This window comes from Pteropus medius, unplaced genomic scaffold (assembly GCF_902729225.1).
Source record: "Pteropus medius unplaced genomic scaffold, Ma_sr-lr_union100, whole genome shotgun sequence".
Lineage (NCBI taxonomy): Eukaryota > Metazoa > Chordata > Mammalia > Chiroptera > Pteropodidae > Pteropus > Pteropus medius.
Window position 1 is genome coordinate 34,513,240 of NW_024340696.1, and position 25,771 is coordinate 34,539,010.

Sequence of the window (25,771 nt, forward strand, 5' to 3'; positions counted from 1 at the left end):
TTGAAATTACTAATTTCCAATTACTGTAACAGGAAATGATTTTTTCCCTCCAATTACTTCATAGAAGGAAATGGGCTATGATTGTATCTATACCTGTTACACTATTAGCAAAAAAGAGGGGTTTTTAGGAAGGGTACTTAGGAATAGTAAACACGAATGATAGCCTTGTGATAGAGAAGAATAAATAAAAATGAATACACAGGCAGGTAAAACTTTTCCTACCTTTATTAGAAGTAAACAAATGAAATCAAGATGGTAAGAAATAAATAAACACAGTGCTGTGTTTATTAACTGTGGTTAAGCTAATTTTATTGATGTCTAGTTATTACATTAATATTTCATTCTTATTTAATGTGACTGAGCATCTTTGCTATTTACACTTCTCATAGCACAAATTGCAATAAAGTCCTTCAAGCAGATACTTGTTCATCACCCAAGAAATTATTCTTTCTACATGGCAAGAGTAATAGCTTTTGAGCATGGATTAGAGAAACATTATTACCCTGTTACAGATGTTGCATAAAGTACCACATTATTTTTGGCGTGATTCTGACTGAGTTGCTACCTCTCAAACTAAACTACAATGAAGTTCCAAGACCTTCAAAGCAATGTTTATGTGGCAATGAGAAAATGTAAATAAATATAAAAGAGGAAAAATAGTCTTAGTGGCCCTAAAAAAATGTTGTGTCAAATCTATAGAAAATTCATTAGGAAAAAGAATATTGTCTATTTTGTGATTTCATCCTTCTGTATTTGAAAAAAGGTAGTTTGATGAAGTCTGTAGAATTCTATTTGTCTAATACATCACTTTCCAAGTACCATTCACTCCAATGGCAGGGTGAGCACACATCATTGTGGATTCTTAGTGTGGTTTCCAGATAAGGCCATGATATCCAGTTAAAAGCTCAAAATATTTTATTATTAAAACAACCAAAGAAAATACCACTCTGGAATTAAATACTTTTTAAAATCCACTTGAAGCTGCAACTGATGAACTGTATCTCTAGTAACTCAAGTGTCCAGAACAATAATGTAAGGGATTCTTTCCTTGATAATAATAATACCTGGAAGTATACCGAGCACAAAGAAATTTTGCTGTGTAAGACATAGCTACTTCTCAAAATCAGAAGTTTAATTGTTCTAGCTTTGCTTTTTAAGCTGAAGACACACAATGGATTGAAAGTGTTTTTACTATTAAGAGAAACAGGAAACACTTCGATTTCATTTGTTCTTAATGGATTTTCCTGTCAATGGTTTGTCTAAATACAATATGTTAAAAGCCGTGTGGGTATATTTCAAGGAATATTTTTAAGTTGCTTTTCCTGGAACATCAAGGTCTTAGGGGGCCACTTTTAAGATTAGAATAATTAAAATGTCGTACAGGATATTAATTTAAAAATGACATAATGGAAATCATACTGTATGGAGAAGAAGAACCTAGGTTAAAACCTGAAATCTCATAGGAATGAAAAAAAGAAAATAAATCTGAAACAGGCCACGTGGACAGTATCCTTGTAAGCTTTGGATGTTCATCATATGCCTTAATAAAGGCTGTGCTAACTGAAGGCCAATGTTCTAATAACTAGGTATTCTGGTTCCTCTGTGTGAAATAGTAGAGTTGTATCTGTTCTATTTAATGAAACTCTCTATTGACTTTGGAAGGGAACCAATGTATTATTCAGTCTGGTCAAGCAGACCAAAGCAAGTTGCATTTATATTTAAATAAATCGGCCTATATCACTAGGGAGACCAATTTTAGAACAATGCCTACATCATTGAGATTACAAATTACTATTTTTTCCCCTATAAATTACTACTCTCAATTACAAAAAAAATTCTAAGCAGTCAAAAGGTCAATTTTCTGATGATGTAGCCATAATTTTACAGCATTATCTGAGATGCCTTGATAATAATTAATATTTAAAAATATGAGTTACCGTATAAAATACTTTTATCAATCAAAAAGGTACTTGATTCTGCTAAAAAATGTGTTCCTGAAAAGTTGGGTACAAGTTCAAGTATTTTATATAAAATAATTTTCCTTTTTAACTTTCTTTACTTTCAAGTTTTATTTTCACTTTTGATTGAGGCTTAAATTTGATTAAGGCTTAGTTTATTCTTACACTGGCCACGTCACATGGAGTTTGCTAAGTAGTTACTAACATATTATTAACTTACTGCCTGTAAAGAAATATTTACATGTAGTACAGACATTCTATTCACAAATAACTCTACAGTGGTGAGGGATAAAGGAACAAGTATTGACATAAATTTTAGACTGAATTTTGGTTCTATCCTTACTCTTCCTGAGGTTCAGTTCTCTTATCTGGAAAACTGGATGAACAGTATCTAAACTATTGTGAGGAAACAAACAAACAAATATTTCATTTAAAATATCCACCTAACATACTAAGCACACAGTAGGCAATTCAACAAATATTTGTTCCTTCTCATTCCTCATCCATTATAAAGGACCACTGAAAACTATTAATAACCATCTCTTAAATATTAGTTTGGTTAGTTTGGATTTTTGTTTAAGAGTACTGTTCATATATCTCTGGAGGTAAGTTTACTCCGAATGGAGGTAGCCATGAGCATGTCATCTTGGGCAATGTTAACTTAATCGATTTTCAGAACACATTCAGGATTTTTTTTCTCCTCATAATTTTAGGCTGTGACTCTAAGCAGAGAACTCATACCATTGAAGAAAAATACCTCTTTTTCGGATATGTAAATCTTAAGGGGGTTCAAACCATATAAAAAAAACTTAACTGACCTATTAGAACTAAAACATCAAGTATGATCACTATTGTTATAATTATATTAGCAGATATTGAACTTGACCTTGCTGGAAATAATTTGTAATCCACTCATGTAGTATTTGATTTTTTCGTTAAAGCTTGATTAATATGCAAGTTACAAATTAGAGTTAAGTGGCAAAGATGATTTAAATATTGGGTTTACCTGAACAGCGTCAAAATACATCTTCTTAGCTTCTAGATCTGTCTTGTCAGACATTAGCCATGCCTTTAGCAAATATTCATAAAAGCTGTCTCCAAGTCCTCCAACTGATACATGATCTGCAAGAAAGGGAAATGAATTTGAGTGATTCAGACTTTAATTCAGATAATGCAGCAAAATCACATTAGCAACTAGGATGCAAAACCCTACATCAACCGCAACACAGTGTTACATTTAAATTCCAACAAATCTCTTGTTTTCAGAAAGATATTCTGAAATGAGCAGATGTGCTCTTAACTAATGCGATATACTCTAAATAATTACCAGGGTAGTTTTATAAACATGAATATAAAAAATATATAATCTCCCCTAATTCCAAAAATCTGGTTCTTTAGTAAAAATACCAAATTAAAATGTTTCACAGTATATATTCAAATAAAATTTTAATTACTTTGGCTCTCAATAATATGAACTATGTCAAAGCTATGAGTATTAGCAAATCATTTTAAAAAGTGGCTTGCAATAAAAAAAGAAGCTCCTCAGCTTCTCGTGGTTTATTATTATTTTTATGATTATTATTATCATTATTATTATTATTAGATAGATTTTCTAGCATTATCAATCTGAAAGGCCAAAGTTCTTGCCGGGGGTGGGGAACAGTAAGAAAAAAGATGGGGCAAGAGAAGTTTTTCTTTCTAATACTCCATTCCTACAGTCTTCCCCCACTGCGTTTATTGTGCCAGATCAACTACACACATTACCAACAGTCTTGCAACTTATAGAGTAGGTATCCTCATTAAAAGTGGGAAAACTGAACCTTAGAGAAACTAAATGAGATTACAACCTCAGCAAATGCCATCTAATTCTACCCACAGGGGGTCTTGCATTTGAATCTGCTTGCTCTCCATCATATAATACTAAATATATTTTTTGCCTACTGCTTGAATTAATATTTTCATTATTCAAGCAAGTTTATCAACAAAGACAGCTGTAATCTATTTGAAATATCATTGCTAGAGTTCATAGAGAAATTGAGCAATTACAAGATATCCTTATTCTTAAAAATTGAATTTTAAGTTTCATTATCTCAAAACTAATTTTGTCTATCTATTTAAAAGAAAATAAAATCTTGGTTACACAAAAGTAAACCAATATTTACACAGTCATCAAGACAATTTTCTCCTGACACTTATTCAACTAAAAAAAAAAATTCAGTTCCTTGGTCATATCACTGCTCAATAGCTACATGCAGCTCTTGGCTACTGTATTGGACGGGGAAGATACAGAACATTTCCATCGTGACCCAAAGTTCTAATGGCAGTGCCTCTCCAATCTGTTCCCCATATTAATGCCATATGAATTTAACATATGAATCGGATCATCCCTTATTTGAAGTCTCCCATGGCAAAGTCTCAAATCCTGGGTCTCTGGACCCCTGGGAGGCTCTGCATATTCTCAGTCTGCTCTGTGTCACCAGACCCACTCCACTTGCTCTCTGCCCTATATATGGCCCTTCCTTTGGTCTCTTAAAATCATCAGGCTCCTTCTCACCTCAGGGATTCTAAAGACATCGTTCTCTCTGCCTGAAGTGTACCCTCTGACTCTCTTCTCCTTAATTAATTCTTACTCATGCTTCATATCTGGGATCAAATGTTGCTTCCCAAAGAAGTCTTCCCTGACCTCCGCTAAGTTCTCTCATTATACACTTTCAGATAGCACATGTCTATCACACTTGCTGTTTTATAAAATGGTAGAGTTTTTTTCTTTTCGTCCCTTCCTTGAGATTCTAACACAGGAGCGAGGGAGCAGACCGTTGTTTCCCAGTCCACATGAGCCCCTAGAAAGGATCTTGCACATAGTACATACTCAGTAAACAATTGATAAACAAAGCAAAATACTTCTAAGTCACCCTTAGTAAAGACTACACCTATTCAAGCTAAAAGGGCTATATTTTTAGTTAAATATGTGATTTTACTATTGTAAAAAATCTAGAATTATGGTTTTAATTTTAATGTAAAATTAGTGTTTTCACAATTCTAAGGCTGGTTCTTAAAATAGCAGTGTTTGAAGTGACCTTTACAATTTCCTAAATAAATCATCACAGAAACCTCTGACATTTACAAATTAAATATACTATGACCTATCTCATCAATAATAAGCCTGGTTGTTATAAACATGATTGCAGCAGACAAATGCAAGTGATGCATGGTAAAGCAAATCACTGTCCGGTTACTGTCAAAACAACAAGGACTAAATGAAGTAATAGGAAATGATGGCTATGATCCAGACAAGTCCCTCAGAGTTAAAGCAATGAGAGTTGAAAACTAACAGCCAGAAGCAGCTTCATTTTCTTCCCCCTTGGGTTATGATTCTATAATGGATGGAAACAGTAAGTTTGGGCATTTGGTAATTTTTAAAAAAGGAAAAAGGGTTACATATTAATAAATTGTTTTAATTAATTTTAGTAAGTGTTAATTTTCTATTTTTTTATTTCTTGCATATAAAATTTTCACTTTTAGAAAAAAATCAAAATAAAGGAACATAGAGAAGAAACAAGAGAAAATCCTTTGATAATTTAGCATATCAATCACTAAGCTTCCCATGTGTCTGGATGACTATTTGTGTTAGCAACAGAGTCCTGTGTAAATATCTTAGTGGATGTAGGACAGAACATGCCTGATTTTATCAGCAGGAAAGGACCGCCTACTTCTAGAAAGAGCATATGTGGTATTTTTAATCTCAAATGCTCTAAAGGTAATGTGTACTATAGTCACTCAAATATTATGTTATTCTCTAAAGGGGGTAATTTATTTTCTTCCCAAGAGAAATAGGTCCCATAAGAGAATTCCTAATACTTAAAAAGAGAAACAAACAAAACAAATAGCAAAAGAATCAAGACAAAAAATATTCAATATCTTCATTTTTTAATTTTATAAATTTCATCTAAATCTGAACTTCTGAACGTAATCTCCCAGTGATGCTAGTAGCACTATATGTATACTAGTGTTGTTATAATCATCAAAGAAGGGTGATAATTTCTCTTTCTATAGACATAGATCCCCACATTTGTCCTCAACAGTCACAAGATCTCTTTATCAGTGACCAGGACTGGATGCTGCCTCTCAGCTACCACTGAGGAGCAGGGGCAAACTGTTTAAGGAGAATAAATAGAACCGTTATTAAAAGCAGAGGCAGAAAGATAGATTGGATACAGATTGAATGGGTATTCACGAAATTTAAGTAAGTAAACACTGCTAGGTGCAAGATACTGTGTGCTAGGTTAACAAATATGACTAAGACAAAGTCACCACCCTCAAAAGTTTTGGATCCCTAGGTTAATAGATAAGTATATAAATCATTAAGAAGAGGACTGTCACAGGAGAGTACCCTAAGAGTTGGGACAGGGGAGGAAAAAGGGGATGAGTAGAGAAAAGTGGGTGCTGACAAATTCCAATCTGGGTCTTGAAGACAGCCTCCCAGAAGAAATGGTGACTGAGCAGAGCCTTGGTAGAATCAGAAAATGGTACAAGGGCTGAGGAAACAGCACAAGCCCCGACCTGGATATGACCAAGCAGGCCTTGACTAAAGAATAAAAAAATAAGTCTTCCTTTTGGCTGGAACGCAGGATGGAGTTGGGGAAAAGAGAGACGTGGGACTCATCAACCCTGTTTGCTTTTCCAACAGGAAACTGACCCACAAGCAATCCAAATAAAAAGGCACTTTGTACCAAGAATCATGGCTAAATAACATAGCACATTTGTGGCCCAGAAGGTGAAGCTAGGATGTTCCAGTAAAACTGACTCTTTTTGTCCCTCTTCATAGTGACTTCTAAACCGTAAATGACAGGAAGAAAACAGTAAATCCTAGAGACTTTTATTCAAATTTTGAATCTTTCATGAGAAGAACTCTAAAAATCCTTGTCTTTTCAGAGAATCATATCTATTCATCTTGTCCTTAGAAAGCTACTTAAGTTCTGTTTTATCTCAAATACTCTAGTGATCTTCAAAGTTTTTATGGTCTGAGTATCCCTTTACACTTTTAAAAATGAATAGGTACCCCATAAAACTTATTTATGTACTATTGATATTTACTATATTGGAAATTAAAATAGAATTTAATATATTTTTATTAATTTGTGTAAAATAACAGTAATATACCCATTATAGTTTTTTCATAAAAATACATTTTATAAAACAAAAGTAATTAGTGAGAAGACTGACACTAGTTTACATTTTTGTAAATCTCTTTAATGTTTGCTGTACTATACAGCTGGAATTACATATCTGTTCTACATTCATTCCATACTATATGTTATTCTGGCTGAAATATATGAAGAACATTCAGGCTTACACAGTTATACAGCTGAAAAAGGAAAGAGTATTTTAATAGTCTTTTCAGATTATTGTGGGTATTTTCCTTTGATGCTACAACAAAACTTGACAAGTGGTTTTTTTTAAAGGTAGAAGTTTTTTAAAAGTTAGCTGCAATGTAGAATTAGAAAACACAATGAATTTTTGTACTGTTGCATTAAAAGTCATTGGTCTATCTTGCAATTCTAATGGATCTTTTTCTCATACATGATTTTGTAACATCAGGCATTGGTCATTTGAAAAATATTGGTTCACTGAATTATGCAGAGCTTCCAAATGTTGACACATTTCATTACACAATATAAAAAAAAATTGTCAATAACACCACCAATCTCATCAGAAAAGTCTATTAGTGTTGGTTAAAAGCAATGAGCTCATGGTAGCATATACAAGTCTTCCAAAATTTTAATTTTCATTTAGAAGTTCAAATTTTATCATTGGTACAGATACTTTCAGTTTTCCTTGAAGTGATAGGCTCATTTTCAAGAACATGTCTACTAATTACCCAACTCTGAATAGCCACAGTTTGTTTTTAGTTGTTCTTTCAAGTGAATATGGTGACTCATGAAGCAATAAATGGCTAGTTCAGCTCACAACTCAGTCACACAAGTGCTTTTCTATAAGGCAACCATTGTTTTTTATTATGCAGCAGAAGTGCTTTGAGTGTACTTTCCATTTAATCATATAGACTATTACAAAGATATGTATTCGATGGCTTAGATTTATTAGAATCAATAATTTATTTTGATTTATTAAGAACATTCATAAGTGAAACTGACATTTTTGCTTGCTTGTTTGTTACCTTCAGTGAAGATTTAGAAAGTCACTATTAGTACTATTTGTTGCCCCTGACATGGATCTTACTGTGGTTTCAGTAGTTTTACCCACCATTGCTTTTGCAGCATAAGTGTAAATGTCAACACAGTTAAAAAGGTGGAAAGTCTTAGTATTATCATAAAAATAGCTTTGACCTTGTAGACCCCCTGAAAGGTCTCAGGGTATGTCCAGTGATCTGCAGCCCACATTTAGGATAAGTGGAAGCCTAGATTATGGTCTTACGGTCTCAATAGCTAGGCCTTCCGTAGCCACTACTTGCACAAAGTCATAGATGTTAGCATTTTTTCAACCAAATTATTTTTTAAGAAAAGTATTCTAATGTAACAGTGAGGAACAACCATCTAAGAATATGATATTTAAATATAATTAAAAAACTCAAATTAGAGTAAAATTTTAATGCATTCTAACACACTCGACACAGCTAGACATCTTACTTGGTATTCTTCACTTGTTCTCAGTTGCTGCTTAATCTACCACTGTTTCTCCAAATCAGGCTGGGAACATTTCTTTCAACTGCTCTGAATCTTTCTATCCCTGGTCAAAGTCTGTAAGGATCTCAAGTGAAGGCTTCTGGCATAATACTTTCTCTTATCCTGAAGGTAACTCTACTGGCATGAAACTTTATCTGCTGGCTTAAAATTAAGTAGAGAAAATACTCTGTTTCCTCTTACGATTTTTCAGTCCTTAAAGATTCAGGCAGAAAATGTTATGTAGTAGAATGATCTAACTATTCTGTAAAAACCTCTGAGAGTCATTAACACAAAGGAACAAATTTTCCTTCTATTCCCCATGACCAGCTTGTTACAGGCTAACATCCCCATACTACCTTGACCAGATCTTCTCTTTCTGATTAATAGCTTTACAAGTGCTTTGGTGTCATCATGCTCACATGAAAAATAAACACTCTAGTTCTCTGGTAACACTTAACATTCTGTCTTACGACAGAGGCCTATTTGTTTAAGGAACCATGCCTTCTTTCTCCTTTCCAAACATTCTCTCAAAAAGATTGTGTTTTTTTTCTGCCTTTTTGCTCTGTTACTAGAACAATACTGGGTACCATAAAGAGCTAAAACAATAGTAATCTTTGACTTACATTGACCCCACTGTCCACTGCTGGGATTCAGATAGTTAGGATAAAGGCCTTGTGGTTTTTCCAGGTTGTTCAGTACTGTTCGAATATTCATTACCTATAATAGAAAACAAAATGTTACTACACAAATATAAAAAACAATTCTGGTGCCATTCTTCTCTCTTTCTTGATTACATTTTTCCATGTTAGAAAAAAAAAGTTGTGTTAAATGATGCAGAATTAGAACAAAGATAGTTGCTACCAGCATGCAAAAATAATAGGCAGTAAGTGAACATAGTCACTCTCATCTACCATAAGCCAGATGCCAAACAAGGAACTAGGGATACATCAGTGGATAAACAAAGTCATTACCCTTTTGGAATTTGCATTCTAGTGGGATTAGACAGATAATAAACAAAGAAATATAATATTTGCAATGTACGTATTATAACATGTGGTAATAATGCTATGAAAAAAAATACAAGAGGGTAACGGGACAGAGTGATGTGAGGTGGTGAGGTTGAACTGTTACTTGAGGTGGTCTGGGGAGGCTGAGGAGAGAGTGTTTGAGCAGAAATTTTAAAAAGTGAAGGAGCAAGCAATGCACAAAACTGGAGGAAGAACTACCTGGGCAGAGAGAGAAGCAACTACAAAAGCCTGAGAAGAGAGTGGGTTTGGAACAGCCACTGAAGCTAGAAGACAGGTAGCCAGGCTCACACTATGCAGGCTTTGCAGGTCATGAAGGCTTATTTTATTCTGAGTGTGATGGGAAGCCATTGAAGATCTGTGTTTTTACGGTATCGGCATGACTAGGGTGCAAGAGAGGAAGAGGAAGGGGTAGTCAGGAGGCCACTGCCGAGTCTAGGGAAGAGATGATAGAATCTTGAACCAGGGTGGCAGCAAAGGTTAACAGGATAGAACCCAAGGATTTCTTGATGGATTGAACCTGAAGTTTACCAGAAAGAGAGGAACAAGGGTCATCTCAAGAATTTTGGTCTGAGCCACTGGGTAAATTAGGTGCCAGGTACCAAAATAGCGAAGACTGGAGTAGAAGCAGGCCTGAGGGGTTGAGTCAGAGACATTTTAAGTGGGAGCTGTCCATCACAGCTCTTAGTGGAAATATTGAATAGGTACTTGGATATATGGGGTCTGGAGTTCAGGGGACAGGTTGGGACTACAATTATAAGTTTGGAGTCAAAAGCATATAGATAGTATATAAAGCCATGAGATTGGATGAAATAATGTAAGTGAACATAAAAGGAAGAGACCTAGGAATTTCCAATATTTAGAGGTTGGGATGATGAGGAAGATCCCAGAAAGAAGACTGAAAAGGAGCACTCATGAAGGAAGGAGGCAAACCAGGGGAGTATCCCATGCCTGCTGCAAAGGGTAGAGAGCATCACATGGCGATGGAAGTGACTGAATGCATCAAATGCTGAGGACAAGGAAGATGAAAGGTGAGAATAATGACTGCATCTGGAAGTGTGGTGCTCACTGGTCACCGTGACAGGTGTAGCTGGGACAGAAGCCCGACTGGAAAGTGTTCAAGAGAGCGACAGATAAGAAGAGGGGATAACAAACAGAGATAATTCTTCCAAGGAATTTTGCTGTAAAGGGGAGCTGAGAAGTAAGGTAAAAGCTAAAGGCAGAACGATACGGTGAATATGAATTTATTCAAATGTCTATAGGTTTGTTTCTTAAAAATTAGAAATTGATTCAATTGCTACCTTGCATTTATATAACGCCTTTGGTTTAAAAAGTCTTTCACATACTTGGTTCATATAGTCCATACAACCTTATATCTTTTGAAATATGAAAAAACAATTCAGAGAGGTAAAGTGACCCACGTGAGGTGCAGAGAATCAGAAGTGCAAGCTGGGCCCTCTCACACTGAGTTATTAATGGTGCCAGGGAAAGACCAGGAGTTTACGGTTTGGTTAAATGAAAGGCTGCACATAAGAAAACTTCATTAAAAGCTATATTAAATTTGGCTGTTCTTTTCCACATCCAATATTACTAAATCTCTCAGGAGAGAATATTGTTTCTCACAAGCACTCCTTTGCAATGCAAGGTGTAGTGGAGAATCTCACCTTTTCTGCAAAGATGGAGTTTCCTGATAAGTGGCTCAAGTGTATAAACTCCAGATGCAAAGTTCCAAATTCTGCCAAAATACTGCTGCCTCCTGAGGCCCAGGGCCAGTTCCTTCCAATCCCACTAAAGAAGAGAAGAGATTAAAGAGTTATGGGTCAGACTAATTCCATTTTTTTTTTTTTCAGCTCTAAATAGTACCAGTGAAAGAGACAGCTTTTGAATAATGGTTCCTCAGGTAATAGCCCACTCGGGAAATTTAAAAATATCCAGCATTGTTGTCTTTGACTGGTTACCAGTTTCAAGCTTTGACTCCTATTTCCAAATTGAAAATCAGTGTTGGCTTAAGTCACAAAGAAGTTGCTATGTGCTTGCTGTTGATGAAGAGACAAATATTTTGACAAGTACAGGTGCCATATAGAGATGCACACCCATTCCAAGTAGAATATCAAACAAAATCAGACCAAAACACCTCCACCATGCCCCAAATACCACCTAAAGCACTTGAGCACTTAAATTAATTTCAGCCTGAGATTCCATGAAAGTTATAGATCCTCACATTATATACAATTTTTTCTTGGATACTGGATAAATCTCAAAGATTCATTAGTAATATACTCACGCCATACCCTCTCCAAACCTTCCATTTACTGGACTTCCTTTCTTATATTTTGCTTTACAATACTTTACCTATGTCCTAAGTATATTTTCTAAGGCATTAATTCGTTGTCTGATATATTTAATCTATGCTCAAAAATATCAAAAAAATTATGTAATTCAAGTTTGAAAGGGGTCAAAGCAGAAGCTTCAAAAATTATTGCCTTATGATTCATGTTGGAGAAATGCTTTTTAAAAAGTGTTAGTCTTAAACACACTTACACACACACACACACGCACACAGAGAAATGCACCTAAAGAGGCTCTTGAAACATGGTCATATTCTTGGGCACAGTTTATTTCTGGAAAGCCACTTAAAATGTCGAGACATATGTGATAATTCAAATAAAGAATAAAGTCAATGATTCTTCGGATCAATACATTTCCTTGCAGAAAGCTGAAAGCTCACATTTTGGTTTTAGTTCAGATGCACATTTATTATATGCCTACTATTTGCCAGGGACTATGTACGATACCAGGTTACAAGATGGTTATGATGAATAAATCACTCTTTTCTCAAAGACCTTATAGAGTAATGGGAGATAAAGACCTGAGCATTAAATAATTCCAGTTGAATGTGGTAAATACCAAGATAAATATGTGGAGTTCGCTGAGTACCTACAGCCAGGACACGTGATGCAAAATGGTGGGAATCATTGAAGGCTCCTACAAGAAGGAGAGTCCTGAGTTGATTCTTGAAGGATAAATAAGAAATAGTGAGGAAAGAATGGGAGAGGGAGAATCTGGACATGGAGAGACACGTAGCAGAAAGGCTAGGAAGTGGAGGTAGCCCCTGATTTTGGTGAGTGGAGGGAATGGAAGGTGGCAGGAGAGAAGGCTACAAGGTTCATTTGAAGCCAAGTCTTAGGAACTTGTTGACTTCTCACATTCTCTCTTTCCAAGTTGGCCCCATTTAAATACTGCTTTATTTCCCAACCCTTTCTGTTTTTTGTCTCATATCATTCACAGCTCTGGGTAAACCCTTCCAGTTCTGTCACTGCCTCTGCTGCAGGGATTCTGAGGAATGCTGAAGGAAAGGAAAACAACCAGGACAACCAGTATCTGACTTCTAAGCTAGCCTCACTCTTATTTCCGATTTCTTTTTAGAGCAAAATCTAGGTTTTGTTCTAAAATACTGATTTATGGTAAACCTAATAAAAAGTATGCAGAAATAAAAGCGATCTGAAAATCATATAGTCATTCAGTTTAGAACATATCTGGTATTTATTAAGTTCTGAGAATGTGAGTCAGTTTTTATTTTTACGGTTGGCTTACATAAAAGGAATATCCGATCATCCAAATAGGAAAAACAGCTACTCTCAAATTTTATTAACATATGGCAAATGCACATGGTAATTGGTCATTAATTTGTTGTCATGACATCTTATTTTTTTATATTCCAACCATTCTATCGCTGACTAAAATCAATAAGCATATTAAACAGAATGACAAATTTCTATGTTCTAGAGAAACTATTAAACACAAAGCTGCAACATATGGCAATGTCAGGGTAAGAGGGAGTGATGACTTCATTCTGAAGAAGGAAGAGGGTAGCGTGCTGAGGAACCTAGCCCGGTTCCCCGGTCTTCAGGGGCTGATTCTTTTCAGTTCAGGGTATTAGACAGGTTGGTCTGGGGGTCAAGGTGCCCTGGGCATCTCATGATACTAAAGGTTAAGCTTTCTACAACTCTGGCTCAACATGAGTCTCATCTGAGGGAGTAGGGGATTTAAAATGTATTTAACTTCAGTTTCATTATCATGATCTTTTAAAGGCAGTCATACTGTTCTTTATTTTACCTCTATTTTACAAACACTGATAATATTTTAGAAACACATTTTATAGATAAAATAAGTTTGTGTTCAGAAACTATTAGTTCCATAAGGTAGGCACAAAAGGAAAGAATATTTAAATATTCCCTATTTTGTTACAATAACTGCATTTTAAGCCAAAACTATGAGTCAGCATATGGAAATGTATACACAAAAAGGCAATTAACATGATTTGGGGAGCTGCCAAGTGTTTGGTTCAAGGAGTCCTGAAACAGAACTTCAAACTTTTGTATCTCTCTAATTTCATTTCTTTTGTTTTTTCCAATCTCCAGTTCTTCCATTTTAAATTGGAGTATCATTTAAAATACAGTTGACCCTTGAACAACATGGGTATGAACTGCATGTGTCCACTATGGAGATTTTTTTTCAATAAATACTGTTAAAGTGTTTTCTCTTCCTTATGATTTTCTTAACATTTTCTTTTTTCTAACTTACTTTATTGTAAGAGTACAGTATATAATACATATAACGTATAAACTGTGTGTTAATTGACTGTTCATGTTATCAGTAAGGCTTCCAATCAATAGTAGGCTATTAGTATTTAAGGTTTTGGGGAGTCAAAAGTTACACAGGGATTTTCAACTGTGTGGAGAATTGGTGCCCCAACCCCACGATGTTCAAGGTTCAAATGTATATATTTCAATTTTTAATTTAATTTAAAATTTCAGTAGTTTATGAAGGTAATAGTTCTTTGAAAATAAAACATCGAAACAAAAAAAAACTGATTTTGGCAATTGAAATTAGAAACGTCTTTAAAAAACTGGGTGTCCATGATTCTTTTGCATGTGTGAAACACTATTTTGTTACTTTAGAGACTTTAATTTGAATGTAGTTTATTAGCAGTGGCAATATGCTTCCTCATCCTACTGTACTTGAAAGCAAGAAGGTATAATTATTTACGGACCTCAAAGCTCTGATAAGCAATGGGCATTATGCGTTTTTCCTTCTCTCCTGGGAATGGTTAATAGCACCAGAGGAAGGAACTACAGGACTAATGACACTATTCTACTCACATCTGAATCCCACAGGAGAGCTGCTAACTCTTTTTCTAGAGCTTGTAATGAATCACATAGCTGCAGGGTTGTTCTAGATTAATGGTATATCCCTTCAAAATAATTTTAAATTTAAGTACCTAAAGTTATACATGATAGCGACTACCCAGATACAATTCGCATCATTAACAAATACATTTGACTACTTAGTATAACCAAATGCAACAAATAAAGAATTTATAGAACTGAAACAATTCTAAAAAATTTGCCAGATGAAATATATAAACAATACATTAAATAGTTATATAGTCTTGATTAGCTATGACTCTCAATTTACTCTTCCTTGCTGCTTGCTAGTTTATGCAAACTGGGAAATAGGCCAATAAAATTTTTCTTGAGGATTCATGCCTGGATAATTTTGGATTAGCTGATCAGTAAACAAACTCCATTCAAGTTCATAGTCCAGAATATAGTTTACTCTTTGGGGTAAATGAAGTTAACAAGTTTTAGAAGGAAAAATTCTCCATATTCTGTATATTATGGTAAAGCCTTACTCATGTATGCAAATGGAGAGGCACACGGGGATATTTAATTCAAAAGAGCAGATAATCCAATATCATTCCTTTTGGATTTTAACACAAATTAGAAAAGACTAATTAGAAAGTTTATGAATTATTGTTTCATTTAACTATATTCCCAAAGCTAATCGATTTTGAGATTAAGCAATTTCATCTTTACTTATTACAAATGCCTCATTCCTGAAAAGGTTCATACAGTGCTATCCTTTCAGGTTTGTAGTCTAAAATCTCACTAAGAGTTGGACCAACAATTCCAGGGACTGATATTCCAAAACTAGTTAAGATTCTACTATAGCTCATCTATAGAAAATTTGACTGGGGAGGACAACTTCCCCAAGGCTAACCTGCAGGGAGAAAAAGGCTAATAAAAGGCAGCCATTTGACTGAATTAATTCATAAACCATGGCTTTTCTGCTTTTGAACAGCAGCATGTGAGTTACATCTCCAGAGTTTCCACATTTAATTTTTTAACCAGGGGCTAAAATTATGTTTAAAATTAGCCATATCTTGCTTCATGTTATGGGTAGTTATCTTATACAGAATTGAAATGGAATAATTATTATTTTAGTTTATTCTTGTCCTCAATACTGCTCTCCTTGTATTTGACTATCTAAGATTGGAGGAGAGGCTGGGAATTATAAAGACTGAGATGGTGAGAAGCCCTCTTTAACTTCATAAGTAATCTGAGCTTGAGGTCCAAAGATGCCAAAATTCTGTTTTCCAATTGTCCTTCGGGTAATATCTCCTTGCTTACAACTACCGACAGACTGCAAAAGAGCTGAATGCAGTTTCTACTCAGTTATCGGGCAAACTGGCACATCTTTAGGTTCGGGGAAAGACTAGCAATACTGATGAGGAAGCATTTCAGTGCATTTACGGTGTGTGGGCATGCACACACATTTACTTTTTTGTACTTCAATAAAGGCATATTCTACGTGTTAGTTTAAATACACATTACATTTTTCATAGATATTTCCTATGGCAATCAATGTATATCATCATTATTGTTCTTGAGTGCATAGTATCTGATTGGATAAATTCTAATTTTTTTAAACATATCCCAACTGATGGATATTGAAGCTAATTTAAACGCTAAGTTATATTCACACAAAAATGTCTACGTAGATTCCAGCTGGACGATGTTAGTTTTATTGTCTAAACTGATAATGAGGATGGATTTGGGAATGTGTATTAGAGGCATAAATGTCCACTGTGTTGATTTATTTCTCTTTACAGTGTGGGCCTGTTATATCCCACCACATTTGGTAGCCTCTAGAACTCTTGGGAGATCTCAAATCCATTTGTCCTTTTGATGGATTGCATCAAGTCCTTTAAAACTCAAGAGAGGAGCTATAGACAAGCAGTTTTATCCGGACACTTTTCTAATAAAACTCAGGATGGAATAGAAGCATAGTATACGCATCTTCAGAAATAGTAATTCACTAACATTAGTTTGGCAGACATCCCCCTTTTTTTGGTTTCATATACAATTGTTCCATTATTGTAAGAGTTCAGTACATATCATCATTCCAAGACATTACTTGATATTCAAGACTAGTGAAATTTGGCTGTTTATTCATCTCTCTGTCTGCCTTTCATTCTATGGATCAATGAATAATCTGTGGATCAAGCTAAATGAAATTAGTACTACAGAACCCAGGCTTTTAGTTCTCTCGATTCTGTTCTACAGTTTTTTCCCATAACCGGAATGTCCAGGATTGCCCTCTTCTACAAGAATCTGAGATCCTTGGGCACAGAGATTATTTTAGGCACCTGTGTAATCCCTAAGTCTAGGGCAGTGTCAAGAAACGGGTGCTCAATATGTTTCATTTAATTAAAAAAAATAATAATGACAGAGTTGTGTCATTGGTTTCCATCTCTAACATATCTAGATAATATAATCTATATTAGTTAGTTTCATCATTTAACCCTCTTATAGCCAATTTAAGAAAAAAACATCCTTTCTAGGCTGGTCATTTAGGTTACTATCACAAACCTGAAGTGGTCTGAAGTTGTGATTTCTAAGAGCTGAGATATGATGAAACAAGGAAAATAAGGACAGGATAGTAAATTTTTATGAAGGCTAAATTTTACTCAATTTAAATGTTTGTCTTTTATTATGAATCTCTGTCCTTCCTATTTTTGTGGTGCTAAGCTTACCTCTTTCTTTTAAGATGAAATAATGGTATAGCAGGTAGTTTTTCTCTTTTGGTGTCCTTTCTTGATGGGATGAAAACATTGGCAACCAAGGCCAGTCTCTCAGTAATTGGAGACATTTTACTTGGTCCATGGAAGCTAAAAGTCTGGCACCATTGATCTTAAGATGCCGCTGAAGCTATGGAGCGATTACTATTGGAAAGAACATCTCACTATCAATTGTGCCATAACTGATGTTAGTTTTTGGCAGCAATTCTGAGGTATAAAAGGATAATATAAAATAATTTTTTTAGTAGGTTAAAAGACGAGCACTTTGTGGGTATCTTGCCAAACTCAGCAAGTAAGATGGAGTCAGTCAACCATACTTTGTTGAGTGCTTATTATGTGCCAAGTACTATGCAGTGCAACCATCAAACACCGTAGGAAACTTGCTAAGGTTTTTTAATGGTCAAGATAGCCTGCTCTGAAATTTTGAAGCTTTGGGGTATCACTGGCAATTTAATTAAATTTTTGTTCGGGCACTTAAATAGGGGTAAAACGGTTTTTGGAGAACCATTTCTATTCTTCCTATGGGCATTGCTCAGAGGTCTTTAGGGAAGAAATCAAGTGGGTCTAATTAACTTTTAATAAAAGAAAGTGAACTTTGACTGGTATATGAAACACAGTGATATTCTATAATGAAGCTCATCAGATCCTTACTGTAGGTCTTTTCTTGATATTAAACACTTTGGAGTAACTGAGAAAGATTCATTCCCTGATGCTTAATAAATTAGTTATCATTATACTTCAGAGTGGGCAATAAATTGCTCTTAAGGCAAGATCAGTAAAATAAATGCTAAATTAAGAAACCTGTAGTAGGAAAATTTAGCTAAATGCTACAAATGCTATTCAAATTCCCAAATGATAAATTAACAGCAAGAAAGTTTAAGAAAGTAGATGATACCTAGGTAATCAGGGCCAATAATTAGTGTGTTCTTTTAAGCTGTAAATTCAGATATTTGTCTTAACATCTAATGGAAATCTAACCAACCAAAAGAAACTTAGTTAATTAAACAACTTTATAATTTAAAATGGTAACTTTTCTTAGTTTTGAATTTTTATGTAGGAAGTATCTCACACACACACACACACACACACACACACACACACTCACACACTCAAATATGTGCATGAGAACAAACAGATTCGATTACTCGGAGCAGATGCTGGAGAATAAAGCGATCAAGCTAATTCATTCTCATTTCCCTGCCTTCTGCCTACAACTTATGGTTTAGAGGCTGTAGAAAACTATGTTATAAAAACAGTGTGGCAACTATAGTATTAAAAACATAAAGATCAGAAAAATCATGACAAAAGAATAAAGAAGACAATGGAAAAAAAGAATAAAAAGGAAGAACAAATTGTTGAGAAAATCTCAACAATAAAGACAGGTATCTTTAACAGAATAGGAACTACTACAATAAAATCAATGTCTATTCTGTTTTGGCCCCTCAGCGACATTCTTATATAAAACATAATCAATGTAAAGGATAAGCTGTGAATAATTAGCTATATATTCCTTTGTGACAGTATATAGAAAAAAAATTCTGAAAAAAATGTAACTGAACTCCTAACAACTATTACAAAATAAGAATAATCAAAGTGAGTAGGTTACATGACTTCAACTTTTGGTAGGCTCCTAATTCTGATATTAACATTAAAAATTGTTTCCAAGTACAGTTCACCCTCGAACATGGTTTGAATGATATGAGTCCACTTACATGTGGATTCTTGACAATAAATAATGTAAATGTATTTTCTCTTCCTCATAATTTTCTCAATAACATTTTCTTTTTCCTAGCTTACTTTATTGTAAGAATACATCATATAATACATATAACATGCAAAACATGTGTTAATCAACTGTTTATGTTAGTAAGGCTTTCAGTCAACAGGCTATTGGTAGTTAAATTTTGGAGGAGTCAAAGTCACATGTAGATTTTCGACTGTGTGTGGGGCTGGCAACCCTAATACTCACATTGTTCAAGGGTAAACTGTACGAAGTAAATGGCTGGTGGAACTTTGATAGTAAAACTACCTAAATCATAGAAGAAATGTTCAAAATATATGAGTGTTGATGGATATAACTGTAGCTTTTTGAAGTCTTTATTTAATATATTTAGCTCTATAAAATGAAAACAGTTTAGTATCTTTTTTAAATTAAATTTATTGGGTGACATCGGTTAATAAAATCATATAGGTTTCAAGTGTACAATTCAATAATACATCAAGTGTATATTGCATTGTGTGTTCGCCGCCCAAAGTCAAATCTCCTTTCGTCACTATATGTAAAGGAGAAAAGGGTCAAATATATGGTGATAGTATAGTATCTTGAGACCATACAATCATTCACATTTTGCCTTAAGGAAATTGTCAGATAAATGAGTGCTCACATCAAAAATTATAGCATTTGGTAACTTTATTTGTTAGAAAACATAAAATGCTAAGATAAAAACATCGAAATAGTGTTTTGGAAATAGAAATAATAATCACTCTCATTTTACCTTTAAGGAAAAGGAAGAAAGAAAAAAACTTTCGTTTTTTACTTCTGCTAATAGGGTTTGGGCTTTACATGACAGTAAGGATACAGTGTAAACTGCTGGCTCAGGGAATTTCATGTAATAATTAGGCCCCAAACACTGCTGTTCTTAACTTGCTGAGCATAGGGTTTGGTGATGTCATGCAAAGAATTTCTGAGAGAAGAATCTGGAATTGAAGGGGAGAGGCTGAACTTAGGACAAACTACACCAGACTAAGTAAGACCGACTCTGAAAAGATTTGGTCTAAAATGAAGTGCTGTGAAGTAAAGCAAGGAACTGGCAGGAAGAATCCAGGGATTTACAGAGTAGGGCTACTCTCGTACAGAATAAAGCTTCAGCTTTGATAAGTATCTCCTTTTCCCCTGAATGTCAATTTAGGAATGATAACAATGTTTATGGGCTATTTCCCCCTTATTCAAAATGAAAATGCTCTCTTGGGTCCTATGGGCAAAACAACGTACATTCTTAGAATTTAAGATTATCTACTTCTGTTAATAGTAGACTGTCAATGTGAAAAATGGCACAATTATCTTGTAATGTTAAGCACTAAGAAGAAAATAAAACAGGATGATGTGACAGAGCCTGATGGGGAGCTGCTTTAGAAGGGCTTGTTGGGAAGACAGCAGTAAAAACGGAGATCTTCAAATGGAGACCAATAAGATAAAAAAGAATCTGTCAGTGAAGACCTGGGAGTTGCTCCTGCAAGTGCCCTAAGGTGGGCATGACTCTACAAAGCATGAAAACAGAAGGCTGGCTGTGTGGATGAAGTTCAGTCAGCGAGGGGATTCTAGTGACAGGAACACTGGGGAGCTGATAAAGGGGCAGATCACACAGGAGCCTGTAGGCCAGAGCAAGCATTTGGATTTATTCCATATGCAATGAGAAGTCACTCAAGGGTTTTCAATAGAAGGTGATGAAATCTGATTTGAACATTTGAAAGTACACTCTGGACTCTAGGGGAAGAATTGACTAAATGAGAGCAAGACTGGAAGTAAGACAGCAAACAGGTATCCGGGCAAGAGATAGATGGTGGCCTGGACTGGGTGCTAAGGGTAGAGATGAATGGATGTGGAAGGACTCAGGCCATGGCTGGAGGTAAGAGTTATCAGGAAAACCTGAATTTGTGGATGAGGGAAGACAGGAATTAAGGATGATTTCTAGTTTTTTGGCTGTAGCAGCTGGGTGGGACTGGTGCCATTTAAGAGAACGGGAAAGAGTAAGGTAGGAGCAGGCATAATAAAGAAAAGCATGAGTTCTGATTTTAGATTTTGCTCTAATAACCATAATTAACATTTGCAAAGAAAAAAACAAATTCGATCATTTTAATTTTCCTTTTTTGGTTTCTTATAAATATTAATTTATTCAATTTGAGGAACTTTTTTGCAATGGTTTTCTACAAGTATTTTAAGATTATGAAAATAACATGTATAAGGCAAAAAAATTGAAAACGTATCGATTATATAATGGAAATGAACCTGCCCATATCTAGATTCTATTATTTCTTGGAGTAAGCATGATCAATATTTATTGAAATCTCTTCCAAAATTTCCTGATACAGGGTCACTAAACAACATTAAAAAATACAAATGGAAGTATACTATGCATATTGCTATATACTGTGTTTCACAAAAAAGGAAAGTATGTTGGTGCTCTACTGCATTACAGCTGCCTAGTCTTCAGCATGTGGCTGTACAGTGACTTATTAAATCATTTTTCTTTTGTCTCAAGTTTTACTGTTATAAACAATGTGGCACATTCTTGAGTGGATCTCCAAAATAAAATCCTACAAGTGAAATTTCCAGGTCATAAAGTATGTATTTAAAATTTAACAAACACCACCCAATTACCTTCTAAATAATTTGCCCCAATACATACTTCTTCTAAGTGTGCATGAGAATGTTCTAGCTACTAACTCTGGGCATTTATCAAAAATCATAAAACTTGGTGAGTTTGCTAAGTAAAAAATAAAATCTTAATGCTATTTTAATTTGTACGTTTTTACATCTGAGCTTCTGAGGTTCAATGCCAATGCACATTTTCTTCTGGGAAGTACATATTTATGAACATGTCTTATTGATATACTAGTGTTACTGCCTCTCTCACTTCTATTATTACTTATAAAATTAAAAAAATTACACAAGTAATGTGCACTCATTATTATGAGTAAAACTGTATAGATGAAGTGAGAAAAGCTAATATTGTGTCCCTACTCCCTTGCAATTTCTCCCACCTAGTTAACTAGTTAACCTGGTCAATCTTAGTTAATCTATGTTATTCACTCACATGCATTATGTACATTACTTTGCAGGCTACCTGTCTCAGTAGCTCATCACAGACACCTTTGTAGGATAATCATTTTAAACAGCTGTAGAATAATATTTCATAAAATGAATAATCACATTTTATTAAATTCTCTATTGATAAACTGGCAGATCTCTTCTAATTTTTAAATACAACAATCATGCCACATTAACCATCCATATTCATACTAAGGCTTTTAGAAAAAGCTTTTTATCTATTAAGGAAACTTGCCTTTTATCCATCATGTGCTTTGCAATTTTTTCTCCAATTTGCTGTTGACCCTTTGATCTTAGTCATTTTTTTGCTATAAATTTTTATTTGGTAAAAATTTCCAATTTCTTCTGAACATATGTTCCAGGTTCCTTGCCTTATTTAGAAAGTCTCCCTCACCCAAGATTATGTTTTAAAAATCCGGAAAACCTGGTCAACAACTTCATTAAGTCAGATTTAATAGGGGTAATCACAGTATTATTATATACAAATAAGTATAAAATTTATATTTTTAAACTATGAATATTTTTGTTTCTCATACCATTTAATATCCTTTTGTAAATTATATTAGGCTCACATGTTCGATAGCTTAGCGAATTATATCTATTGAACATTTATGTATTATAAAGTTATTTCTCTTAATATTTCTTTCTCTCTTTGATCTTATTTCAATATTTTACTAATTTATTGCCTTCCTATAGACATTTAGTAGTTTCATCAATGTTTCCCATTAAAAGAGGAGAAAAGAAAGGTGCATTATTAAACAACAAAGGAGAACATTTTATTTAGAGAATTTAGACAACAGAGGAGCTATAGGTAAATCAGAGAATGGGCCAGGTAATCTTCAAACTTATTTATGCATTTAGAGAATTTTTCAGGTGTGACCTTGGGCAAGCCCCTTAAACTCTCTACGGCAGCAATCTCTTGATCTCTAAAACAAAGTAACAGCTATAGGACCCACCTTGTAGGGTTTTAGCAGGATCACATGGGATAATACATGAAAGTGCTTTGAAACTATAAAGAGTTTAGTCCAGGAAAGTATTTTTATCTTTTGCATTAAGCAACTGACATTTAGCTAACCAAAAGAAATCTGTTTTCAGGTTTTCTCTTCAATTTTAGAGATGTCTACTCAAAAATAAATTCACCAAATGTTCACTTGGAGATAGAAGTTATAACACAAGTAATAACGAAACAAAGTAAGGCATTCCCAAGATTTAAAAATTGCTACCGTTAGCCAACTTTCTTAAAGCAATTTAATTACTGTACAACTACCAAATATGTAGCACTTTAAAAAAGCTCTTTCATGTCTTGCAAGTCTTCTAGAAAAAGTAAGTTAAAAGATATTTCCAGTGGTAAGAGACAGCTGCACAGACTGATGACATGTTACATGAATTAATCAGGAGGAGCACAAAAATCCTGTGCAGTGACTCCTCATTCATCACCCCACAAAGATAAGAAATCTTACCAGTGCAGTATATCCTTTCTGCAAGGTGGCTAAAGATCAGTTATGAGTCCTTAATGAATTATCATTTAAAAAAATCCATATACTTATGACTATCCATATGCATAGGAAATTAATAAAGATTATTCTCTTAAATTATCTCCTGCCAGAAGAGGACTTTTGCTACAACATTCATTTTCAGAATGATTTCCAAAAGCCTACCATAGACATCTTTCCTAGGCCCAACTTCTTCATTATGCCAACAACTTTTCTGTAATGTTTGTAAAGGACATTATGATTTCTAGAACTGCTGAGCCAATCAACTGTGAACCAAGGGGTTAAACCCGATAGAGAGTTTAAAAAATTTCCAAAGGGTAAAGATTTGATAACTCGGGAATTTAGTTTACTTGGCAAGTTTAAAGAGACACGGTTTAAAATTATTATAAAAATAACAACTAAATTTTAAGTTTAATTAAATAAATTCATATTGTCTTGTTCTCAAGTAAAATGGTTTAAATTTCATTCTTGTTAGAATTACCTGGAAATAAATGAAGCAGTGTAACCAATGTCGAAAATAATAGTCCTACAAAGGTTTATTTGTAATCTACATTTTAAAAATAGCCAGCAGGGGCCTCCATTAAATGAGGCCATGACAGGTAGGAGGTTGTTTATATAATTCAATTAATCTTCACAACCACCATGTAGATAGTAGTCTCTTACTGTCTACTGAAGGAAACTGGGGCTCAGCAAGGTTAAGTGCTTGCCTATGGTCTTCATTGAAGCCAGAGTCGAGGTGGCTTTCTATACTAGCCTGCTTGTTTCTATAATGTGTGCTCCACTCTTCACATATTACAAGTCATTTTTCACACTCCTGTGTTAGTTAGGGGTTAATTAACCAATTTGCTGAGTCCAGAAGAGAAAAAGGAATTTATTAGCAATGAAAACTGAGTTATTTCCAGTTAGTATTTACTTGTGTGAAAGAAGATGGTATTTGAAAAAGAAAATAACATGTATGAAACTAACTCATAATATACTTTTTCTTTAAAATAAAGCTCCCCAGTGCAAACATGCTGTAAGGAGATAGAAAAATAATGCTGATATAAATAATGCAACAAAGTAAACCAAGTTCAGCTTTCTAAAGCCTCCAAAACAAACTCTAAACATCCAGGTCAACAAGTTACTACATCCACAAAAGCCAGATGCTTTATCAAAATCTGAAGTCTTTTGAGCACACAAAAAATTTTTTTTTTCTTTGAGGATCCAATTCTTAATGGTAATTTGTAACCATATTTTCCCTCTCAATATATATTCTTATTAAATATAAAATGTTTTAAGACATCAGAAAGTATTTAAAAAGTTAACAGTCAATTCTACTTTCAATTCCTGCCCATCCACTTTTTTCCTATTTCTTCTCATCCACAGATAATCATTGTTGTTTCTTGAATTCCATTCTAATGATAATTTTTTGCATACACTAACAAAGATGAATATCCACACCTTTTTATATAAATAGTAGCTGACTAAACACTGTTAAGACAAGATTCTTATTTCATGTCTAGAATATTGAGACTCATTTTAAAAACTTTATTTTTAATAAAAAATGTCAAATATACAAAGTAAAACAAAAGTTCAATAAACACTTGAATTTACCCATACACCCACCACCTAAATTTAACTATTAATATTTATATTAATATTCACTTATCTATATGTAATCATATTAGTATTGTTTTGGGAAATTACTTCAATGAAATAACAGATATAAAGTTACTAAATATTTCAGCATTCATCTCCAAAAAAGAGGGACACTTTTCTATATTACCACAACATCACAAGGCATTAAAGATTATTAACAATAATTTCCTCAGATCACCTAATGCCTAGCCCTTATTCAAATTTCACCAACTAACTGACCTCAAA

General features: G+C 34.2%; 1 protein-coding gene across 3 annotated transcripts in view; it reads right to left on the reverse strand.

Moving 5' to 3' along the window:
- The window catches only part of MAN1A1 (mannosidase alpha class 1A member 1), a 140,347-nt gene that overhangs the window by 9,866 nt on the left and 104,710 nt on the right, over positions 1-25,771 (reverse strand). For all 3 annotated transcript variants that reach the window (XM_039871427.1, XM_039871408.1, XM_039871418.1), the window contains 3 exons: positions 11,328-11,451; positions 9,262-9,355; positions 2,965-3,080 (listed from right to left, as the gene is read on the reverse strand). In XM_039871427.1, coding sequence (XP_039727361.1) covers positions 2,965-3,080; positions 9,262-9,355; positions 11,328-11,451 — 334 coding nt within the window. The remainder of the gene's footprint in view (positions 1-2,964; positions 3,081-9,261; positions 9,356-11,327; positions 11,452-25,771) is intronic.